At 42.2% G+C, this 21,828-nt stretch overlaps 1 protein-coding gene across 1 annotated transcript in view; it reads right to left on the bottom strand.

The window, feature by feature from the left end:
* Nucleotides 1–21,828, bottom strand: part of myo7ab (myosin VIIAb) — a 90,288-nt gene that overhangs the window by 53,844 nt on the left and 14,616 nt on the right. The window contains exons 3-14 of the mRNA XM_061962770.2: nt 17,530–17,643; nt 17,289–17,441; nt 12,487–12,671; nt 12,256–12,377; nt 5,771–5,913; nt 5,573–5,686; nt 5,361–5,514; nt 1,651–1,727; nt 1,467–1,586; nt 1,245–1,390; nt 964–1,174; nt 759–894 (exon numbers count right to left, since the gene is read on the bottom strand). Coding sequence (XP_061818754.2) covers nt 759–894; nt 964–1,174; nt 1,245–1,390; nt 1,467–1,586; nt 1,651–1,727; nt 5,361–5,514; nt 5,573–5,686; nt 5,771–5,913; nt 12,256–12,377; nt 12,487–12,671; nt 17,289–17,441; nt 17,530–17,643 — 1,675 coding nt within the window. The remainder of the gene's footprint in view (nt 1–758; nt 895–963; nt 1,175–1,244; nt 1,391–1,466; nt 1,587–1,650; nt 1,728–5,360; nt 5,515–5,572; nt 5,687–5,770; nt 5,914–12,255; nt 12,378–12,486; nt 12,672–17,288; nt 17,442–17,529; nt 17,644–21,828) is intronic.

Here is a 21,828-nt window from a genome sequence, read left to right as displayed (position 1 = left end):
TTCTTCCCCAGGGCCATAACAATAACCCATTCCACCAACCACCCTGTTTTTTTCATGTAGATATACATGTATATATTCATTTCACCCACTCTGTACATTTTGCACAGAGTGTATAGAGTGTACATTGTACAGAGAGTATAGAGTGTACACTGTTCTCTTCCACACCTTTCTTTGCACTTCTATATTTTTTATATTTTTATATATTTACACATTGTTTTCTTGCATGCACACATCGCACTGTATGGAATGGCCTCAATCTCGTTACCCTGCGTAATGACAATAAAGCTGATTCTGATTCTGATATAACAAAGTTGGTTTTGGTCTGGTTTGTACTGCAGAAAATGACCAGTTTTGCTAAATATAATTTTTTTTACTAATGTTTTGGTGATGTGTTTATTGCCGACAATAAAGAGTTTTGCTCAGTAAAGTGATCGATGGAATTCATGTCCTCAAAGCGTCTGGACAGACGTTACAATATTTGAACAATGATGACGGAAACTGTTTTCTCTGTCGTGTCCGTGTCTTGTCGAAAATAGTTATGCGCTTATTTTTTTATTTGATTTTGTGCGTGGCATAGATTTGCCGTGCGCAGAGGACGCTTGAGCAGTGCAGTGCGCAATTGCACAGGCGCGCACCTTAGAGGGAACATTGGTTTCGGCAGAGAAATACCAAGGCGGACCAAAATGGTGACGGAGGGGTCGGCATGGCAACTGCACAGGAGCACAGTGCAAGCTTCTGTAGGTTGAGGCTGGACTCACCTCTGGTCTCGTAGTGCACCACACCAGCGAAATGTTGGATACCGAACTGGCTCTCGTAGCTGTTCTTCGGGGGAATGTAGTTGGAGTTGAGTTTGTGTTGTGAGTTGAGCTTGTACAACATCGTGGAGTCGGTTCCCTAGCGGAGGACAAAGAATCCTCAACGAATCACAGAAGACTACGTTATTTTTCCCGCCGACCTCCGTACCTTGGGGAACTTGCTCTCCTCGTCGATGAGGGAGATGATGTTCATGGGCTTGTTGGCGATCATGTCCAGCGCGTCCTGGTTGTCGGTGAACTCGATGTGCTGCCAGCTGATGTCCTCCAGGTTGTACTCCTCCTGCTCCAGCTTGAAGACGTGCCGCACGAAGAACTGCTGCAGGTTCTCGTTTGCGAAGTTGATGCACAGCTGCTCAAAACTGCCGTCGGACACAAAAATGACATAAAGGGCAATCGACAAAGACGTGCGGACTCTTTCTTTTCGCCGACCTGTTGACGATGAAGTTCTCAAATCCGAAGATGTCCAGCAAGCCGATGGACCTGCGCATGACGTTGTTGTCATCGCTGGGCGGCGGCCTGAAGATGGCGGCGTTGATCTTGTCCACGATCCAAACAAACAACCTGCCGTAAATACCCTGCAGGGGGAAACGTAACTAGACCTCAGCTATTTTGGCTCAAAATCCCGAAGTGTGCGTTTGGTGTTTTCCAAACCTTCACGAAAGCATCCCTGACATCCAAGCCCTGCTCAACGCTGAGGGGCGTGGCTACGCTTTCGCCACGCGTGATCAGCGTTCGAGTGGTCAAACACACCATCACGTCCTTCGGTTCTACCTGCGAAGCATCAAAAATATGTAATCGTTCCCGATATTTTGACCTCTTCGCTAATGTAACGCACCTCCATGAGCAATGCGGCAGTGACTAGGTCAGGTGACCTCAACACCACGCAGGCGTCCAGGTTGTCGTACGTACGGGCTGATGGGAACGAGAGAAAGAGAACATAATTAAACGGACATTACTATAATTATTGAAGTTTAAAAGATACTTGGGGAAATTTGCAATTTATCGCAGCCCGTCTCGGCGGAAGAGTTTTGCTCATTTTATACTCATAAAACCACCAATAAACAACACGAAACCTTTAAACCTTCACATTTTTATCTCACTGCATCAACAGTGTAGTCAAAAATCTATAAAAATAATAAATATGTTTGTGCGGATGAAAGATTCTTAATATTTAATAATATTTTTTAGGACCTACTGCAAAAAAGCTGGTCAAAGATCCTTTACTAACACTTTGTAACCACTGCAAAAAAGCAAATCAGAGATCATGTATATGACAGGGGGTATTCAAAAAACTACTGCAAACACATTAGGTGACGTTGTTTCATAATTGTTTGCTCTTTGCTACTAGAAAAAACACTAGTCAAAGATTCTTCAAATGAATGCATAAGCTAGTTAAAGGTTTCCAGAATATGACAAGAACGCTGCTGTTTTAAGGGACTTACTGCAAAAAAGTTGGTCAAAGATCCTTTATATAACACTAACCCTTTGTACCCATTTAAAGTGGCCCGCCACATCCTTGAAGTGGCCTGCCATATCCTTTAGATGGCCCGCCACATAATTAATTGTGGCCTGCCACATCATTTAATGTGCCAGTCTCATCGTTTCAATGGCCCGCCACCTCGATTATGTGGGGGCCCACCATATTATTTAATTTGGCCCGCCATATCCTCTTAGTGGCCCACTACGTCAATTTAACTCCTGTTAAAACTGTAAATAATAAAGCCTTTTCTTGCTAAATGTATTAGTTCTTTCAATTTTGACAGAAACATTTATTTCATGCAGTTGCGTATGTTCTAGACTTTAATAATTGATTATGCAACAACATGTTTCTACATATTTATTTATGGGGGGTCATAAATGTAATGTAATACTCTTCCATATCAGTAGGTGGCAGCCGGTAGCTAATTGCTTTGTAGATGTCGGAAACAGCGGGAGGCAGCGTGCAGATAAAAAGGTATCTAATGCTTAAGCCAAAAATAAACAAAAGGTGAGTGCCCCTGAAAAAAGGCATTAAAGCTTAGGGAAGACTATGCAGAACGAAACTAAAACTGAACTTGCTACAAAGTAAACAAAAACAGAATGCTGGACGACAGCAAAGACTTACTGTGGAGCAGAGACGGCGTCGACAATGTACATCCGAACATGACATGACAATCAACAATGTCCCCACAAAGAAGGATAAAAACAACTGAAATATTCTCGATTGCTGAAACAAAGTAGATGCGGGAAATATCGCTCAAAGGAAGACATGAAACTGCTACAGGAAAATACCAAAAAAAAGAGGAAAAAGTCACCAAAATAGGAGCGCAAGACAAGAACTAAAACACTACCCACAGGAAAAGAGCAAAAAACTCAAAATAAGTCAGGGTGTGATGTGACAGGTGGTGACGGTACACCTACTTTGAGACGAGAGCTACAGTAATGCATGTTTGGTTATGGTTTAAAGTCATATCCAACAATTGCGACAACGACTTTTTACTGTCAACTGAGTTTCGTTTTTTTAATGATTTCTGTTGGTGGTGTGCCTCCGGATTTTTTCAATGCAAAAATGTGCCTTGACTCAAAAAAGGTTGAAAAACACAGACCTAGGCAAACTGTGTAATGAGGCTATTGTATGTTTGTATTTATATATATATATATATATATATTCACTGCTACCATCAGCCATAATTGCAACGTGGCCCTCAATAAAAACGAGTTTGACAACCCTGCTCTTTGTGACAGCAACACCTTGCTGGTTTTAAGATCGCCTGTATGTCAGGGTGTGGGGGGGGGGGCGTGGCCTGCGGACCTGCAGCGAAGCGGGGTGTGCCAGGACCGGCATTGAGATCAGCGACAGGTGCGTAGATGGCCCACCTGGGCCCGTTTATCTAATCACCTGTCGCTCTGTTAAAGGGGAACATTATCACCAGACCTATGTAAGCGTCAATATATACCTTGATGTTGCAGAAAAAAGACCATATATACATTGTGACGTCACATCGGGAAGCAATCCGCCATTTTCTCAAACACAGAGTCAAATCAGCTCTGTTATTTTCCGTTTTTTCGACTGTTTTCCGTACCTTGGAGACATCATGCCTCGTCGGTGTGTTGTCGGAGGGTGTAACAACACGAACAGGGACGGATTCAAGTTGCACCAGTGGCCCAAAGATGCCAAAGTGGCAACAAATTGGACGTTTGTTCCGCACACTTTACCGACGAAAGCTATGCTACGACAGAGATGGCAAGAATGTGTGGATATCCTGCGACACTCAAAGCAGATGTATTTCCAATGATAAAGTCAAAGAAATCTGCTGCCAGACCCCCACTGAATCTGCCGGAGTGTGTGAGCAATTCAGGGACAAAGGACCTCGGTAGCACGGCAAGCAATGGTGGCAGTTTGTTCCCGCAGACGAGCGAGCTAAACCCCCTGGATGTCTTGGCTCACACCGTCCCTTATGCCACCGAAGATGATCAAGAGAAGAAGATCGACCCTAGCTTCCCTGGCCTGCTGACATCAACTCCAAAACTGGACAGATCAGCTTTCAGGAAAAGAGCACGGATGAGGGTATGTCTACAGAATATATTAATTGATGAAAATTGGGCTGTCTGCACTCTCAAAGTGCATGTTGTTGCCAAATGTATTTCATATGCTGTAAACCTAGTTCATAGTTGTTAGTTTCCTTTAATGCCAAACAAACACATACCAATCGTTGGTTAGAAGGCGATCGCCGAATTCGTCCTCGCTTTCTCCCGTGTCGCTGGCTGTCGTGTCGTTTTCGTCGGTTTCGCTTGCATACGGTTCAAACCGATATGGCTCAATAGCTTCAGTTTCTTCTTCAATTTAGTTTTCGCTACCTGCCTCCACACTACAACCATCCGTTTCAATACATGCGTAATCTGTTGAATCGCTTAAGCCGCTGAAATCCGAGTCTGAATCCGAGCTAATGTCGCTATAGCTTGCTGTTCTATGCGCCATGTTTGTTTGTGTTGGCATCACTATGTGACGTCACAGGAAAATGGACGGGTGTATATAACGATGGTTCAAATCAGGCACTTTGAAGCTTTTTTTAGGGATATTGCGTGATGGGTAAAATTTTGAAAAAAACTTCGAAAAATAAAATAAGCCACTGGGAACTGATTTTTAATGGTTTTAACCCTTCTGAAATTGTGATAATGTTCCCCTTTAAAGGCAGCAGCCGGGAGGGAGTAGAGAGGGTGGTTTATGGCGGTTGGTGAAGCACGAGCCCGAACGAGAGCGAGAGCAAGACAGACGACAGTTTAAAGAGAAACCATTCATGTGCTCGATTAAAACTAAAGACAATTGCTGAAAAGCACACAAAGACTTTTGCACAATCCTGCCAATAAAGCACTGTTGTACCCATGGAAGAGCCTGGCATGTCGATGATTGGTGGTCAAAAGAACCCCGAGGTGCAAGACCTCCATACAGGGGCACTCTGCTGTTTTTAGGAATCTATAGCAAAAATGTTATGCTACAAAGTTTGGAACTGATTTAGTGCGGTTGGAAAGTGGGTGTTACAACAAGCGTCTTAGGCGTTGACTTGCCCTCAAATCTCAGGTTGCCCATGTGCAATATGGCCGCCAGCAGCTTGGAGATCTCCCAGGTCTCCGTCTCGGTGAACATGAGGACCTTCATGGCTGACAAGATGCTGGAGTAGTCCGTCAGGTCGTTGCGACCGTCGCACTCAGTGCACTTACCCTACAAGCAGTGTTTGGTTCAGTGATGTCAGCACGCTTCCATTGCTATTCTCACCCACCATGGTGAGGTAGCAGTAGTCCCTGGCCAGACCTAAGCCCAGCCTGGCCTTCATCTCTGGGCTCATGCCCTTCAGCATGCAGTAGAAAATGTGGTAGTTCCTCTCATCTGGTGCCTGGAGAGCAACAAGAGCAGAGATTGGTTAATTTTTTTTTCCCCCCCCTGGAGAAATGTGAGTTAAAAATGTTCCAATGCCGACCTGGCGACACACTCGGGACTTCTCCAGCAGGTACTGTTCTATCTTGGCCCCCTCGATGGCCCCTCGCTTGCTGAAGTGGATGTCGATGTACTTGCCGAATCGGCTGGAGTTGTCGTTGCGGATGGTTTTGGCGTTGCCGAAGGCTGAGCGGACAGGCGACAAGGACGAAGAAGGAGGCACAAACATTCAGTCTGGAACTTGAAGCACTTCCTGTCCAGAGGCTAATTCGCCTTCATTTCAATCAATCATCAATCAATCTTTATTTATATAGCCCTAAATCACAAGTGTCTCAAAGGGCTGCACAAGCCACAACGACATCCTCGGTACAAAGCCCACATACGGGCAAGGAAAAACTCACCCCAGTGGGACGTTGATGTGAATGACTATGAGAAACCTTGGAGAGGACCGCATATGTGGGTAACCCCCCCCCTCTAGGGGAGACCGAAAGCAATGGATGTCGAGTGGGTCTGACATAATATTGTGAGAGTCCAGTCCATAGTGGATCCAACATAATAGTAAGAGTCCAGTCCATAGTGGGGCCAGCAGGACACCATCCCGAGCGGGGACGGGTCAGCAGCGCAGAGATGTTCCCAGCCGATGCACAGGCGAGCGGTCCACCCCGGGTCCCGACTCTGGACAGCCAGCACTTCATCCATGGCCACCGGACCTGTGCCCCCCCCCCTCAAGGAAAAGGGGAGCAGAGGAGAAAAGAAAAGAAACGGCAGATCAACTGGTCTAACAGGGGGGCTATTTAAAGGCTAGAGTATACAAATGAGTTTTAAGATGGGACTTAAATGCTTCTATTTAGCTTGAAATTGTTCTTCATCTTCAGCTATGGATGGCAAATGTTTGTATTACACTTAGATCAGTGGTTCTTAACCTTGTTGGACGTACCGAACCCCACCTGTTTCATATGCGCATTCACCGAACCCTTCTTTAGTGAAAAATAAAATGTTGGGTTTTTTTCAAATTCAAGACAAAGTTATATGTTTTTGGTAACACTTTAGTATGGGGAACATATTCTAAGTAACAAAGACTTAATTTAGAGTTTTTTGGACACTAGGGGAACATATTCTAAGTAACAAAGACTTAATTTAGAGTTATTTGGTTAGGGTTAGGGTTAGAGGGTTAGACTTATAATGAGGCCATGCCGAATAAGGCATTAATAAGTACTTAATAATGACTAGTTAAGAGCCAATATGTTACTAATTTGTATGTTAATAAGCAACTAATTAATGGTGAATATGTTCCCCATACTAAAGTGTTACCATGTTTTTTTTACTGGTGCACAAAATGAACCGTGCACGAACATCACCTTGTTCAAACAACAAAACCAACACAGTGCATAAACTCACAACAAATGACACACCTGCAAATCAGTCTGACTTCTGCTGTTGCCGTATCCGTAATACGCCGATAGGGAGAAGTTTTTATTTACACGATGAGTCGGGTGTGTTTTGACCTCCGCCGAACCCCTGAGCCCGACCCACCATACCCCTAGGGTTCGATCGAACCCAGGTTAAGAACCACTGACTTAAAAGCATCCTATGATGAATTTGGTCTTTTCTGACTTACAGTATACATTTTGTTGCAATATTGGATATTCGTGTTAAACAATGTCAAAGCGCCAAATCACTATGTTCATGCATTTTGGATAAGCTCATCGAGAGAATGCCAAGAATGTGCAAGACAGTAATCAGAGCAAAGGGTGGCTATTTTAAATAGCCACTTAAATGCTTCAGTAGAAGCATCTTAAAACTCATTTGTATACTCTAGCCTTTAAATAGACCCCCTTTTAGACCAGTTGATCTGCCGTTTCTTTTCTGCACTGCCCCCCTCTCCTTCGTGGAGGGGGGGGGACAGGTTCGGTGGCCACGGATAAAGCGCTGGCTGTCCAAAGTTGGGACCCGAGGTGGACCGCTCGTGTGTGCATCGGTTGGGGACGTCTCTGCGCTGCTGACCTGTCTGCGCTCGGGACTGTCACCTGCTGGCGCCACTATGGACTGGACTCTCACTATTATGTGAGATCCACTATGGACTGGACTCTCACTATTATGTTAGATCCACTATGTACTGGACTCTCACTATCATGTTAGATCCACTATGGACTGGACTCTCACTATTATGTTAGATCCACTATGGACTGGACTCTCACTATTATGTTAGATCCACTATGTACTGGACTCTCACTATCATGTTAGATCCAGTATGGACTGGACTCTCACTATTATGTTAGATCCACTGTAGACTGGACTCTCACTATTATGTTAGATCCACTGTAGACTGGACTCTCACTATTATGTTAGATCCACTATGGACTGGACTCTCACTATTACGTTAGATCCACTATGTACTGGACTCTCACTATCATGTTGGATCCACTATGGACTGGACTCTCACTATTATGTTAGATCCACTGTGGACTGGACTCTCACTATTATGTTATATCCACTGTGGACTGGACTCTCACTATTATGTTGGATCCACTATGGACTGGACTCTCACTATTATGTTAGATCCACTATGGACTGGACTCTCACTATTATGTTAGATCCACTATGGACTGGACTCTCACTATTATGTTAGATCCACTATGGCCTGGACTCTCACTATTATGTTAGATCCACTGTGGACTGGACTCTCACTATTATGTTGGATCCACTATGGACTGGACTCTCACTATTATGTTAGATCCACTATGGACTGGACTCTCACTATTATGTTAGATCCACTATGGACTGGACTCTCACTATTATGTTAGATCCACTATGGACTGGACTCTCACTATTATGTTAGATCCACTGTGGACTGGACTCTCACTATTATGTTAAATCCACTATGGACTGGACTCTCACTATCATGTTGGATCCACTATGGACTGGACTCTCACAATATTATGCTAGATCCACTCAACGTCCATTGCACCGGTCGCCCAGGGGCGGGGTCCCCACATCTGCGATCCCCTCCAAGGTTTCTCATTGTCCCATTGGGCTTAGTTTTTCTTTGCCCTGATGTGGGATCTGAGCCGAGGATGTCGTTGTGGCTTGTGCAGCCCTTTGAGACACTCGTGATTTAGGGCTATATAAGTAAACATTGATTGAAAAAACATTGATTTTGAAGAAACTAGAATATAAAACATGTTTTCAGTTTTTTCACCTTTTTTTGTTAAGAACATAACTCCACATTTGTTCATTCATAGTTTTGATGCCTTAAGTGACAATCTACAATGTAAATAGTCATGAAAATAAAGAAAACGCTTTGAATGAGGAGAAGGTGTCTCCAAATTTTTTGCCTTTACTGTATATACAGGTAAAAGCCAGTAAATTAGAATATTTTGAAAAACTTGATTTATTTCAGTAATTGCATTCAAAAGGTGTAACTTGTACATTATATTTATTCATTGCACACAGACTGATGCATTCAAATGTTTATTTCATTTAATTTTGATGATTTGAAGCGGCAACAAATGAAAATCCAAAATTCCGTGTGTCACAAAATTAGAATATTACTTAAGGCTAATACAAAAAAGGGATTTTTAGAAATGTTGGCCAACTGAAAAGTATGAAAATGAAAAATATGAGCATGTACAATACTCAATACTTGGTTGGAGCTCCTTTTGCCTCAATTACTGCGTTAATGCGGCGTGGCATGGAGTCGATGAGTTTCTGGCACTGCTCAGGTGTTATGAGAGCCCAGGTTGCTCTGATAGTGGCCTTCAACTCTTCTGCGTTTTTGGGTCTGGCATTCTGCATCTTCCTTTTCACAATACCCCACAGATTTTCTATGGGGCTAAGGTCAGGGGAGTTGGCGGGCCAATTTAGAACAGAAATACCATGGTCCGTAAACCAGGCACGGGTAGATTTTGCGCTGTGTGCAGGCGCCAAGTCCTGTTGGAACTTGAAATCTCCATCTCCATAGAGCAGGTCAGCAGCAGGAAGCATGAAGTGCTCTAAAACTTGCTGGTAGACGGCTGCGTTGACCCTGGATCTCAGGAAACAGAGTGGACCGACACCAGCAGATGACATGGCACCCCAAACCATCACTGATGGTTTGGGTTGGTTTGGTTTGCATTTCCTTTGGAAATCGAGGTCCCAGAGTCTGGAGGAAGACAGGAGAGGCACAGGATCCACGTTGCCTGAAGTCTAGTGTAAAGTTTCCACCATCAGTGATGGTTTGGGGTGCCATGTCATCTGCTGGTGTCGGTCCACTCTGTTTCCTGAGATCCAGGGTCAACGCAGCCGTCTACCAGCAAGTTTTAGAGCACTTCATGCTTCCTGCTGCTGACCTGCTCTATGGAGATGGAGATTTCAAGTTCCAACAGGACTTGGCGCCTGCACACAGCGCAAAATCTATCCGTGCCTGGTTTACAGACCATGGTATTTCTGTTCTAAATTGGCCCGCCAACTCCCCTGACCTTAGCCCCATAGAAAATCTGTGGGGTATTGTGAAAAGGAAGATGCAGAATGCCAGACCCAAAAACGCAGAAGAGTTGAAGGCCACTATCAGAGCAACCTGGGCTCTCATAACACCTGAGCAGTGCCAGAAACTCATCGACTCCATGCCACGCCGCATTAACGCAGTAATTGAGGCAAAAGGAGCTCCAACCAAGTATTGAGTATTGTACATGCTCATATTTTTCATTTTCATACTTTTCAGTTGGCCAACAATTCTAAAAATCCCTTTTTTGTATTACCCTTAAGTAATATTCTAATTTTGTGACACACGGAATTTTGGATTTTCATTTGTTGCCACTTCAAATCATCAAAATTAAATGAAATAAACATTTGAATGCATCAGTCTGTGTGCAATGAATAAATATAATGTACAAGTTACACCTTTTGAATGCAATTACTGAAATAAATCAAGTTTTTCAAAATATTCTAATTTACTGGCTTTTACCTGTATATATGGTTACTTCGTATGCAGTCGGCTTTCGACCTCCGGCCAAATTTTTTAGCCCAATGCGGCCCACCAGTCAGACAGCCCCACGCTGTAAATTATATTAGTGGTGCCCCCTATAGGCTGTGGTCGAAATGCTTTGTAAGCCATACTAACATACATTTAATACAGATATACTCAATGTTTTATCATTATTACACAAATGGTCAATAGCTTATGGACAATTAGTTGCTAAGTCCCACCCCTTTTTGTTAAATGGTGGTCATGTTTCCAACCAATTTTGCTCAAATTTTACACTCATGTGCCGGTCAGTCCCTTAAAGAAACATACCAAATTTTGTGGTGATTCGACTAAAACCCTAAAATTACAGCAGGTGTTTTGTAGAGACATTTATATAAAAAAAAAAAATTAAAAAAATTATTTGATAGGAAAATCATAATGCAGGTACTAAGAAACAGACACTCCACCCCCCCCCCCCCAAAAAAAAATATAATATGCAAAATAAAAAAAATAAAAAATAAATAAAACAACCCTCCGCTCTCCCCCCCATCCTACATTTCAGTCACAGTGAGTGGCAATGCACTGCCTTCCTCTTCACCACAAGCAGATAGAAAATCAAACAAATTGACTAAAAAAATAGGCATAAAAAACATACAGAGAAGTGTCACTGAATAAAAAGTGGAGTGTTTTAAGTCTCGTCTTAAGACCCACTTTTTTTCTTTGGCTTTTAACACTATGTGAGTTGTGTGGTCCTCTATCCTCTGTGTTTTGTTTTTTTTATACATTTTGATTTCTATTTACTGTTTTAATTGGTTTTTAATCATATTTATTCTTATATTAATTTTATATTGGTTTTATATTTATTTATTTTTTGTTTTTATTCAGTCATTGGGGGAGCTAAGGATAATATTTTTGAATATTGTTTTTAATATTGTTGTGCACCACTTTGGAAACATTTTTGTTGTTTAAATGTGCTATATAAATAAAGTGGATTGGATTGGATTGAAAAACAAAAAGAGAATTGAGGTAAGTGGAAAGTGAGTGTCGCATTTGTGTCTTTAATTTAGCTAATCATACAGCCCCAGGTCAAGTCAAATTGTTTTGGTGTACCCCTCAGATTATATTTAATTTTCTCTAAATCTAAGAAAATCATGAGATCTTTAAGCCATAGGGAGGCCTTGGGGGCAAACTGTGATTTCCACTCCAACAAAATCCTTCCAAGAGCTAGTAATGATGCAAAGGCGATACTATCCCTAAAAGTCTGCTTAATTTTTGGATAGTTTGGTGGAATTAGCCGTCAACTTACAATTTAGTGCATCTGCAAGATGTTTAAAAATATTATTCCAGTAGGCTTTCAGACAGGGACAGGACCAGAACATGTGTGTCATGTTGTAGAGACATTTTTAAGTCAATCTGAATTATGGGGGGTTTGATAACAGCGCCACCGTGTGGTGTATTTATCAGAAAAATTTTAATGCAAGCAACACAATAGAGGTGGAGGTTTTGAAACATTTCAAACTTTGTGCGTGCAGCTGTTCAAAACACACGCAGTCATGTCAAAATGACGTCAATCGATCTGGGTTTACCTTCCAGGATGGGCGTGGCCTCCAGGACTTGCTGCTCAATCCAGGAGTGCTGCCCGCTGATGGCTGCCAGGAACTGAAGAATCAGCTTGGTGCTCTCCGTCTTCCCGGCTCCGGATTCGCCGCTGTCAGAATAAGGAAAAAAAACACATTTCTAAATGCAATGCGAAATGCCAAAAGCCAGGAACGTGGCAGGGATACAACGCTGGGCATTGAACAGTAATCAGTGGGCACCTGATGATGCAACACTGGTCCTTGTTGTTGCGCTGCATGTTGAAGTAACAGTTGTCGGCGATGGCGAATATGTGCGGCGGCATCTCGCCGATCTTCTTGTTGGTGTAGAGGCGGATCTGGTCGGGCGTGTAGATGGGCAGCAGCTGGTAGGGATTGACAGCCACCAGGATGGACCCCGTGTACGTCTGCAGGGGGGAGGAACCAAAAACAAAAACCCAGTTTTGGCTTCTAAGTTTAAATACATCTGAGCGTTTTCATCTTTCACGTTTAACCTTGTGCGTTAAACAATATTAATTGTCCATTTTTTTTATTGCAACATTTAAAATGAGCTGATTATGATAACTGCCGTCCAGTTGTTATCATTATCACACTTTTGTGTCTCATTTGCAAGTATGACACTAGGTTGCAATTGCAGTCGCAAGTCCAAAACAGCAGATGGCAGTGAAGTGAAGTGAATTATATTTATATAGCGCTTTTCTCTAGTGACTCAAAGCGCTTTACATAGTGAAACCCAATATCTAAGTTACATTTAAACCAGTGTGGGTGGCACTGGCAGCAGGTGTGTAAAGTGTCTTGCCCAAGGACACAACAGCAGTGACTAGGATGGCGGAAGCAGGGATCGAACCTGCAACCCTCAAGTTGCTGGCACGGCCGCTCTACCAACCGAGCTATACCGCCGTAGTGTGTAGCTTACAGAGGTGGGTAGTAACGCGCTACATTTACTCCGTTACATCTACTTGAGTAACTTTTGGGATAAATTGTACTTCTAAGAGTAGTTTTAATGCAACATACTTTTACTTTTACTTGAGTATATTTATAGAGAAGAAACGCTACTTTTACTCCGCTACTTTTATCTACATTCAGCTCGCTACTCGCTACTAATTTTTATCGATCTGTTAATGCACGCTTTGTTTGTTTTGGTCTGTCAGACAGACCTTCATAGTGCCTGCGTTTCAACAAATACAGTCACTGGTGACGTTCACTCCGTTCCACCAATCAGATGCAGTCACTGGTGACGTTGGACCAATCAAACAGAGCCAGGGGTCACATGACCTGACTTAAACAAGTTGAAAAACTTATTGGGGTGTTACCATTTAGTGGTCAATTGTACGGAATATGTACTGTACTGTGCAATCTACTAATAAAAGTTCCAATCAATCAATCAAAAGTGTGAAGGAAAAAAGACAATTTTTTATTTCAAAAGCCTAAAGACTGACTGCACAGTTCCTGTCTTCACAATAAAAGTGCCGCTCCATCGCGCCTGCGCTTTCAAAATAAGAGTCTCCGAAAGCCTGCGCAAACAAGCTAGCAAGCTACGGAGTTTGCCGCCAATGTATTTCTTGTAAAGTGTATAAAAACGAATATGGAAGCTGGACATATAAGATGCCAAAAACCAACCACTTTCATGTGGTATTAGACAGAAAGGAGGAACTTTTTTTCTCCTCCATTTGAAAACGTGGACGTTTGTCATCACTACTGTCTGATTCCAATCAATGCAAGTCATCAGAATCAGGTAATACACCAACTTATATTCTTGTCTTCATGAAAGAAAGGAATCTATATGTGTTAAACATGCATGTATATTCATTAAAACACTATTAACATGTAAACAAAAACGGCCAAAAAAATAAAATAAATGATATACTGTATATATCAATGTACGGTATATATATATATATATATATATATATATATATATATATATATATATATATATATATGTGTGTGTGTATATATATGTATGTGTGTGTGTGTGTGTGTATATATATATATATATATATATATATATATATATATATATATATGTGTGTGTATGTTACTCATCAGTTACTCAGTACTTGAGTAGTTTTTTTACAACATACTTTTTACTTTTACTCAAGTAAATATTTGGGTGACTACTCCTTACTTTTACTTGAGTAATAAATCTCTAAAGTAACAGTACTCTTACTTGAGTACAATTTCTGGCTACTCTACCCACCTCTGGTAGCTTATGGTGTGTCGGTCAGTTCAGTTATTGTTGTCTGTTGCACCCTAAAAAGTGTTAATACTGTAAGTATTGTACTTATTATGCACTTTCTCATGCACTCCAAATCATTATTAAAGTTAGTTTTTTATGCTTTCTAGCTTTACTAAAAAAAATTTTCTGTTGCTGCTGTGTTGGAACAACATGCTTGTTATAAACGACCACGTCATTAAAGAAAGCTACATTTTCTGTTCTACTTTCTCATGCACTCCAAATCATTATTAAAGTTAAACAAATGTTGTTTTTTTGCTCCTTATCACTTTTACAACATGTTGCTTTATTATATTGCGCGGTATTCCTAAAAAAATGACCATGTGTTTGAAGAGAGATTATGTTTTCCACATTCTAACGGACTTTAAATCATCCATCCATCTTCTTCCGCTTATCCGAGGTCGGGTCGCGGGGGCAGCAGCCTAAGCAGGGAAGCCCAGACTTCCCTCTCCTCAGCCACTTCATCCAGCTCTTCCCGGGGGATCCCGAGGCGTTCCCAGGCCAGCCGGGAGGCAAAGTCTACCCAACGTGTCCTGGGTCTTCCCCGTGGCCTCCTACCGGTCGGACGTGCCCTAAACACCTCTCTAGGGAGGCGTTCGGGTGGCATCCTGACCAGATGCCCGAACCACCTCATCTGGCTCCTCTCGATGTGGAGGAGCAGCGGCTTTACTTTGAGCTCCCCCCGGATGGCAGCGCTTCTCACCCTATCTCTAAGGGAGAGCCCCGCCACCCGGCGGAGGAAACTCATTTCGGCCGCTTGTACCCGGGATTTTGTCCTTTCAGTCATAACCCAAAGCTCATGACCATAGGTGAGGATGGGAACGTAGATCGACCGGTAAATTGAGAGCTTTGCCTTCCGGCTCAGCTCCTTCTTCACCACAATGGATAGATACAGCGTCCGCATTACTGAAGACGCCGCACCGATCCGCCTGTCGAGTTCACGATCCACTCTTCCTTCACTCGTGAACAAGACTCCGAGGTACTTGAACTCCTCCACTTGGGGCAGGATCTCCTCCCCAAACTGGAGATGGCACTCCACCCTTTTCCCGGCGAGAACCATGGATTCGGATTTGGAGGTGCTGATTCTCATCCAATCATCAAATCAGACCTTTTTAAAGTAAAAAAGTACCTTCTTGTATCCAAATTTGGGAATGACAGCTTCTCTACAATTATTGCCTGCTTCCAATTAGCGTAAAGAAATGTCCAGCCATAATTAAAGCATATTTTTCTGTCTTGCCTCTGGTGAGGGCGGTCGCATTTTTCTCCGCTCCCTCCTTCCCTGCTTGCTCTCTTCGTTTTTGTCTTGTCTGAACTTTTTTGAAGCCTCTTTCTTTGCGCTGTCCTCAAATCTAAACATCAAACATGGATATGATCAGCTGGACTCTCGACGCAATTGACAAAGTCTTTTCGACAAGGAAAAGAGGTTCAGGGGAGCCTGGCTGCCATGATGGAACCATTGCTGCGGGGTACGTGAGAGACTCCTGGGATAAATGGAGAATCATGTGCCTCTCAGTCCTTTCCATCGAGGACGTGGAAGACATTTACCTATTTGGAACCGTGATCTTGGGGCACCTGCTGATTGGGCTGGGCATTGCTCTGGTGTATCGTCAAATTCGGAAGACATTGGCAGCTACTCAAGGAGCCCAACGGCTGTTCGTCGCAACGGAAGGATTGGGAACACAGACTGTGGCAATTTCTGAACTGAATCGCAAAATGGATCACATCATGGAGAAGTTTGTTGAGAAGGAGAATTGAATTGAATTTGAGAGAAACCAGCATGGACAAATAGAGCAGGCAAGTCATTGTTTTTGACTGCTCGACGAAAACAACATCCTAATCTATGATTTGACTCCCTCGAATGGCCTTGACGCTATCAGGAACAGGCTGTTCTGAAAAACACCCCCGAGGACACCTCAACGATGGACGCTTTTGACCTCCCTTTTTCTCAACAACACCTGGTGTCGAACTTTGAGATCGGCCCCAGTCCACAAAAACATTTCAACATCACACCCAAGTTAATTGGGCATACATGCACGCACCCGCCCCTTCCTCATTCAACGCCTTTACCACTGCTTAATTCCTGGGGTTATGGATGGCTAGTAGCGCTTTATAGCAGCAGGCCGGCCTCTAGGGCCCCAAACCCCCCCCCCCCTCTGTTGCGAGTTGTTGTGATTATATGTAACATTTATTTTTGTGGGCTATGATATGTGAGGTTTTTACCCTTGGACTCAGTCTGGACCCCCTCCCGAGGGTCTAGCCTTAGACTGATATTTTTTACTCTTCCCCCCTTTCCCAATATCACCTTTTTCCTACCTTTTTTAAGGAGCGCCGTAAGTGGCTGACCCGTTGGCGGTCCCGTCTTGTCTCCCTGTAACGTATGTCTGCTCTTAGTGGGACTGTGCCGAAAATGAAATTTCAGTTCTTATGTGTCTTGTACATGTTAAAGAATGGACAATAATAAAGCATCTTGATCTTGAATCTTGATATACAGCATTATCCCGTTTACCCTTCTTATTACTGTATTTACACACTTGACTTGCTCGTTAAAAAAAACCTTGCATTTTAAGGTGTACCTAATGTTGTGGCCGGTGAGTGTGCAGCCAAGCAAAGAGTGAGGCGCAGATATATGCTTGAATTATTTATAGTAACAAGTGGAATCCACCGCAGTGCAGTGAAGTAAACAGATTAACCTGAATAAGAAGGTAACAGTCAGGCTGTAGTGATGCTAGCCAATTAGAGACAGCTGTTGGTGCGTTACAACAATTGGGAGGGTGTGGGGGGTACTGACATAAATGACGCGTTCCTTGTAGCGGATCAGCAGGTTGCGCAGAATTCCGGCTTCGTTGAGGTCGCCCAGCCGGATCATGTCCTCCACCCCTTGGATGGAGGTGGGGTGCATGGGCTTGATGTTGGGGGCGCTCTGGGGGGCGATCCAGTGTTCCTGCAGGAACACAAGAAAGGAAGTGGTATCACTCCAGGAGAAGTTGAGACAAATTTGGTTCTTTTTTTTCCCCTTGCTTCCGACTCACCCTGCCTTCGTCGTCCAGAACCTGGATCTGTCCGGAGTCGCACAGTTTGACCACCGCGCCCACGGGCACGTCAAACTCCCGGCCCGTTTTGAGGTCCAGCCACACATAGTCGCCCTGGATTGAATAGACAATGTCTGGTTACACACAAAGGGATTTAACAGGAATTCTGTCAATGAAAATATATATATTTATTTATTATTATTTATTTTTTTTAACCAGCAAATCTAACTGTAAATCTAAAAATTAGTACTGAATATTCCATTATATTTTTCCTTTTCACTGAGTCCATCTTTGTATGTTAGTACCAATAAAATAATGTAAAAATACATTACACACACACACACACACACACATTATATATATACAATTAGAGATGCTACCTCAGTAGAAGCATTTAAGTCCCATCTTAAAACTCATTTGTATACTCTAGCCTTTAAATAGCCCCCCTGTTAGACCAGTTGATCTGCCGTTTCTTTTCTTTTCTCCTCTGCTCCCCTTTTCCTTGAGGGGGGGGAGGGGGGGGGGGGGGGGGGGGGGGCACAGGTCCGGTGGCCATGGATGAAGTGCTGGCTGTCCAGAGTCGGGACCCGGGGTGGACCGCTCGCCTGTGCATCGGCTGGGAACATCTCTGCGCTGCTGACCCGTCTCCGCTCGGGATGGTGTCCTGCTGGCCCCACTATGGACTGGACTCTTACTATTATGTTGGATCCACTATGGACTGGACTCTCACAATATTATGTCAGACCCACTCGACATCCATTGCTTTCGGTCTCCCCTAGAGGGGGGGGGGGGGTTCACATCGACGTCCCACTGGGGTGAGTTTTTCCTTGCCCGTGTGTGGGCTTTGTGCCGAGGATGTCGTTGTGGCTTGTGCAGCCCTTTGAGACACTTGTGATTTAGGGCTATATAAATAAAGATTGATTGATTGATTGATTGATATATATATATATATATATATATATATATATATATATATATATATTTTTAATAACCCCTGCCCATTTTAAAAATACCATTACAGAAGAATAAAAAATAAATGGAATTAAAGAGCAAATAGGTGTAATGCAATGAGAAAATGTTGCAATGTTGACACTAATAACACAAATCTGCCATGCAGGCAGTTTTTTACGTTAAAACTGACATTGCTCAAAAAATAATAAAAACAAATAATCGACGGATAGATCTGAAGATGATCTAGAAATGTAGGCGTTTTGGTAAAAATAATATACTTATGACTTATTTTTTGTCATGTCTGTGTAATCATCTTTTGTTTTAGTCATATTTTGTTTAGTTATTGGACTCTTTAGTTTCTGGCTTTTCACTCCCTTGTCTTGTTTCCATGGTTACCCATTAGTTTCACCTGTTCCACGTTTGGACTCATTGTGCACTCTTGTTTTGTCACCATAGCAATCATTAGTTTTCACCTGTCACGTCACGCACCTGTTTCACATTTTGAGTCACGCACCTGTTTTCGCTAATCATGTCTGTAGTATTTAAGTTCATTGTTTTCAGTTTGTCTTTCTGGCGACATCATACCCCTGACACACTCTCCACACACCCTTATGACCCTTGCTGCGCTTTTTCATGCCGTTTTCTCGTCCAAGTAAGTTTTCTTTATTCATGCCATAGTTTGCAAGTTTTGTTTCATTGTTCATAGTTTCTGCCGTTGTGCAAGTTTTGTGTTTATAGTCAAGTTTTGTACTTCCGCCCTTGTGCGTGCCTTTTGTTTGCTTCTTTTTTTGTAGTTATAGTGTTAAAATAAATCATGTACTCCCCTTCACGCCACATCTGGTCCAAATCTTTTGCACCTCGGGAGAACAAACCACACCACAGTCTCAGTCATGACATTTTTAACACTTTTAAAAGAGGAGCCCTTTTCAATCCTCAAGACCTTTCAGTCTGATTTTGTTTTTTTTAATTGACATTGTTTAAAGAATAATAATGAATCCAAAATTTGGAAAAATGCTTCGGGGAAAATATTGCATATTTGATGTTTTTGGCATAATTTAAAAAAAAAAAGTTTACGTTTAAAAAAAGGGGCATAAAACATTCAAACAAATAAAAAACTTTATTGCAACTGATAGATCTGAAGTTGCTCTTTAAGTGTTGAATGTAAAAAAAAAAAAATAAACATTAATATATGACTATTTGTAACACTTTATTGACTGAGACCCTTTTGGGTCCCCAGCACCTTCATTGAGGGGAACCCAAATAGTTTTGAAAAATAAAAATATCATCATGCTTTAATTTTTCAGTGTGCTGCCGCTTGTGGAAAAAGTTTGGAAACCATTGCATTAAAGCAGTGTTTTTCAACCACTGTGCCGCGGCACACTAGTGTGCCGTAAGATACAGTCTGGTGTGCCGTGGGAGATGATCTAATTTCACCTATTTGGGGTAAAATATATTTTTTGCAAACCAGTAATTATAGTCTGCAAATGATGTGTTGAGTGTCAGTGCTGTCGAGAGCTCGGCAGAGTAACCGTGTAATACTCTTCCATATCAGTAGGTGGCGGCCGGTAGCTAATTGCTTTGTAGATGTCGGAAACAGCGAGAGGCAGCGTGCAGGTAAAAAGGTATCTAATGCTTAAACAAAAAAAATAAACAAAAGGTAAGTGCCCCTAAGAAAAGGCATTGAAGCTTAGGGAAGGCTATGCAGAACAAAACTGAACTGCCTACAAAGTCAACAAAAACGGAATGCTGGACGACAGCAAAGACTTACTGCGGAGCAAAGATGGCGTCCACAATGTACATCCGAACATGACATGACAATCGACAATGTCCCCACGAAGAAGGATAAAAACAAAGTAGATGCGGGGAATATCGCTCAAAGACATGAAACTGCTACAGGAAAATACCAAAAAAAGAAGAAAAGCCACCAAAATAGGAGCGCGAGACAAGTACTAAAACACTACACACACGAAAACAGCAAACAAGTCAAAATAAGTCAGGGTGTGATGTGACAGGTGGTGACAGTACACCTACTTTGAGACAAGAGCTATAGTGATGCATGCTTGGTTATGCTTTAAAGTCATATCCAACAATTGCGACAACGACTTTTTACTGTCAACTGAGTTTTGTTTTTTAATGATTTCTGCTGGTGGTGTGCCTCCGGATTTTTTCAACGCAAAAAATGTGCCTTGGCTCAAAAAAGGTTGAAAAACACCGCATTAAAGGATGTGTCATTAGTATTATAATTACGATTATAAGTAGTATTGTTGTTATTATTAACAGTATTACAGGCCTTTACTAATGCTGCTATGTGAATGTATTCTTGCCTCGAGAATTTACAGAGATGTACACTTTTTAACTGGACAATATGCAATGCTATTAAAATATATTTTCACAGCTGTTTTTATTCTTACTTCATGATATTATGTCATGTACACCTGTTTTACTCTGCGTGCTTTGCTGCCATTGCTATTACTAATGACGCCTTAGTGAGCGTACGACACACTCATTACCTGTATTAAAAAAAAGTAATTACATTTTGACCTAAAAATAAAATTAAGTTAGCAGGTACATTTTTATGTATTCCTGCGCAGAAATGAATACGAAACGCAAAGCACTGCTCAACGAGCCAAACAGTAAACAGAAAAAGAAGAATATTTACATTATTTAGTTACTATTTAATTTAATTTAGACGCTACGTGACTTAATCTTCTTCATAGTGTGCAACAAAGGGCTTCACTGTACTGTCTACAGTATCAGGTCTCCTGTCCTTCATTATAACAAACAACGCAAAGTCTAGGGGGTTTGAATTAGCAACAATTCCAGTGTATTCAGCAGGGGTTACATTGGTGCCGTGACCCGGATGCGAGTGAGGGTGAGTGTTACTGAGGCCAGCCCGTGTTTTTGGGTCATGTGTAAGAGGGTAAACCTTACTCCCTGACAACTTTAAGGGCAGTTCTGGCTACCGGGTTGATAGCTCCCAATTTTAGCTCGAAACTGAACCAGGTGGGTTATATATACCGCATATGGTACTGCTGCTACTGGAACCTCAATTTCCCTGGGGTCACAAGACCAAATAATCAAAGTTCTATCTTGTCAAATTTTATTTAATTTATTCTGTGTTTATTTCATGACTCATGAAAACTCTTAATTTGTGTCTATATTAAGAAAGCTTTTTTTTTAACTCTGAATTTATGTAACTGAATTTTTTGCATTTGAATTTTGAATTTGAATCAAATTATGTTGACCATTTAATGAAATCTGTGTTTTAAAATTCAGTGTAAAACAATTCAGTGTATAAAAATTAATTGTAAAAAAAAAATCTGTTAAAAAGTTCAGTGTATCAAAATT

Source organism: Nerophis lumbriciformis, linkage group LG09 (genome assembly GCF_033978685.3).
Source record: "Nerophis lumbriciformis linkage group LG09, RoL_Nlum_v2.1, whole genome shotgun sequence".
Lineage (NCBI taxonomy): Eukaryota > Metazoa > Chordata > Actinopteri > Syngnathiformes > Syngnathidae > Nerophis > Nerophis lumbriciformis.
The sequence above is the reverse complement of the archived record's forward strand: the minus strand, read 5'-3'. Positions and strand labels throughout refer to the sequence as shown.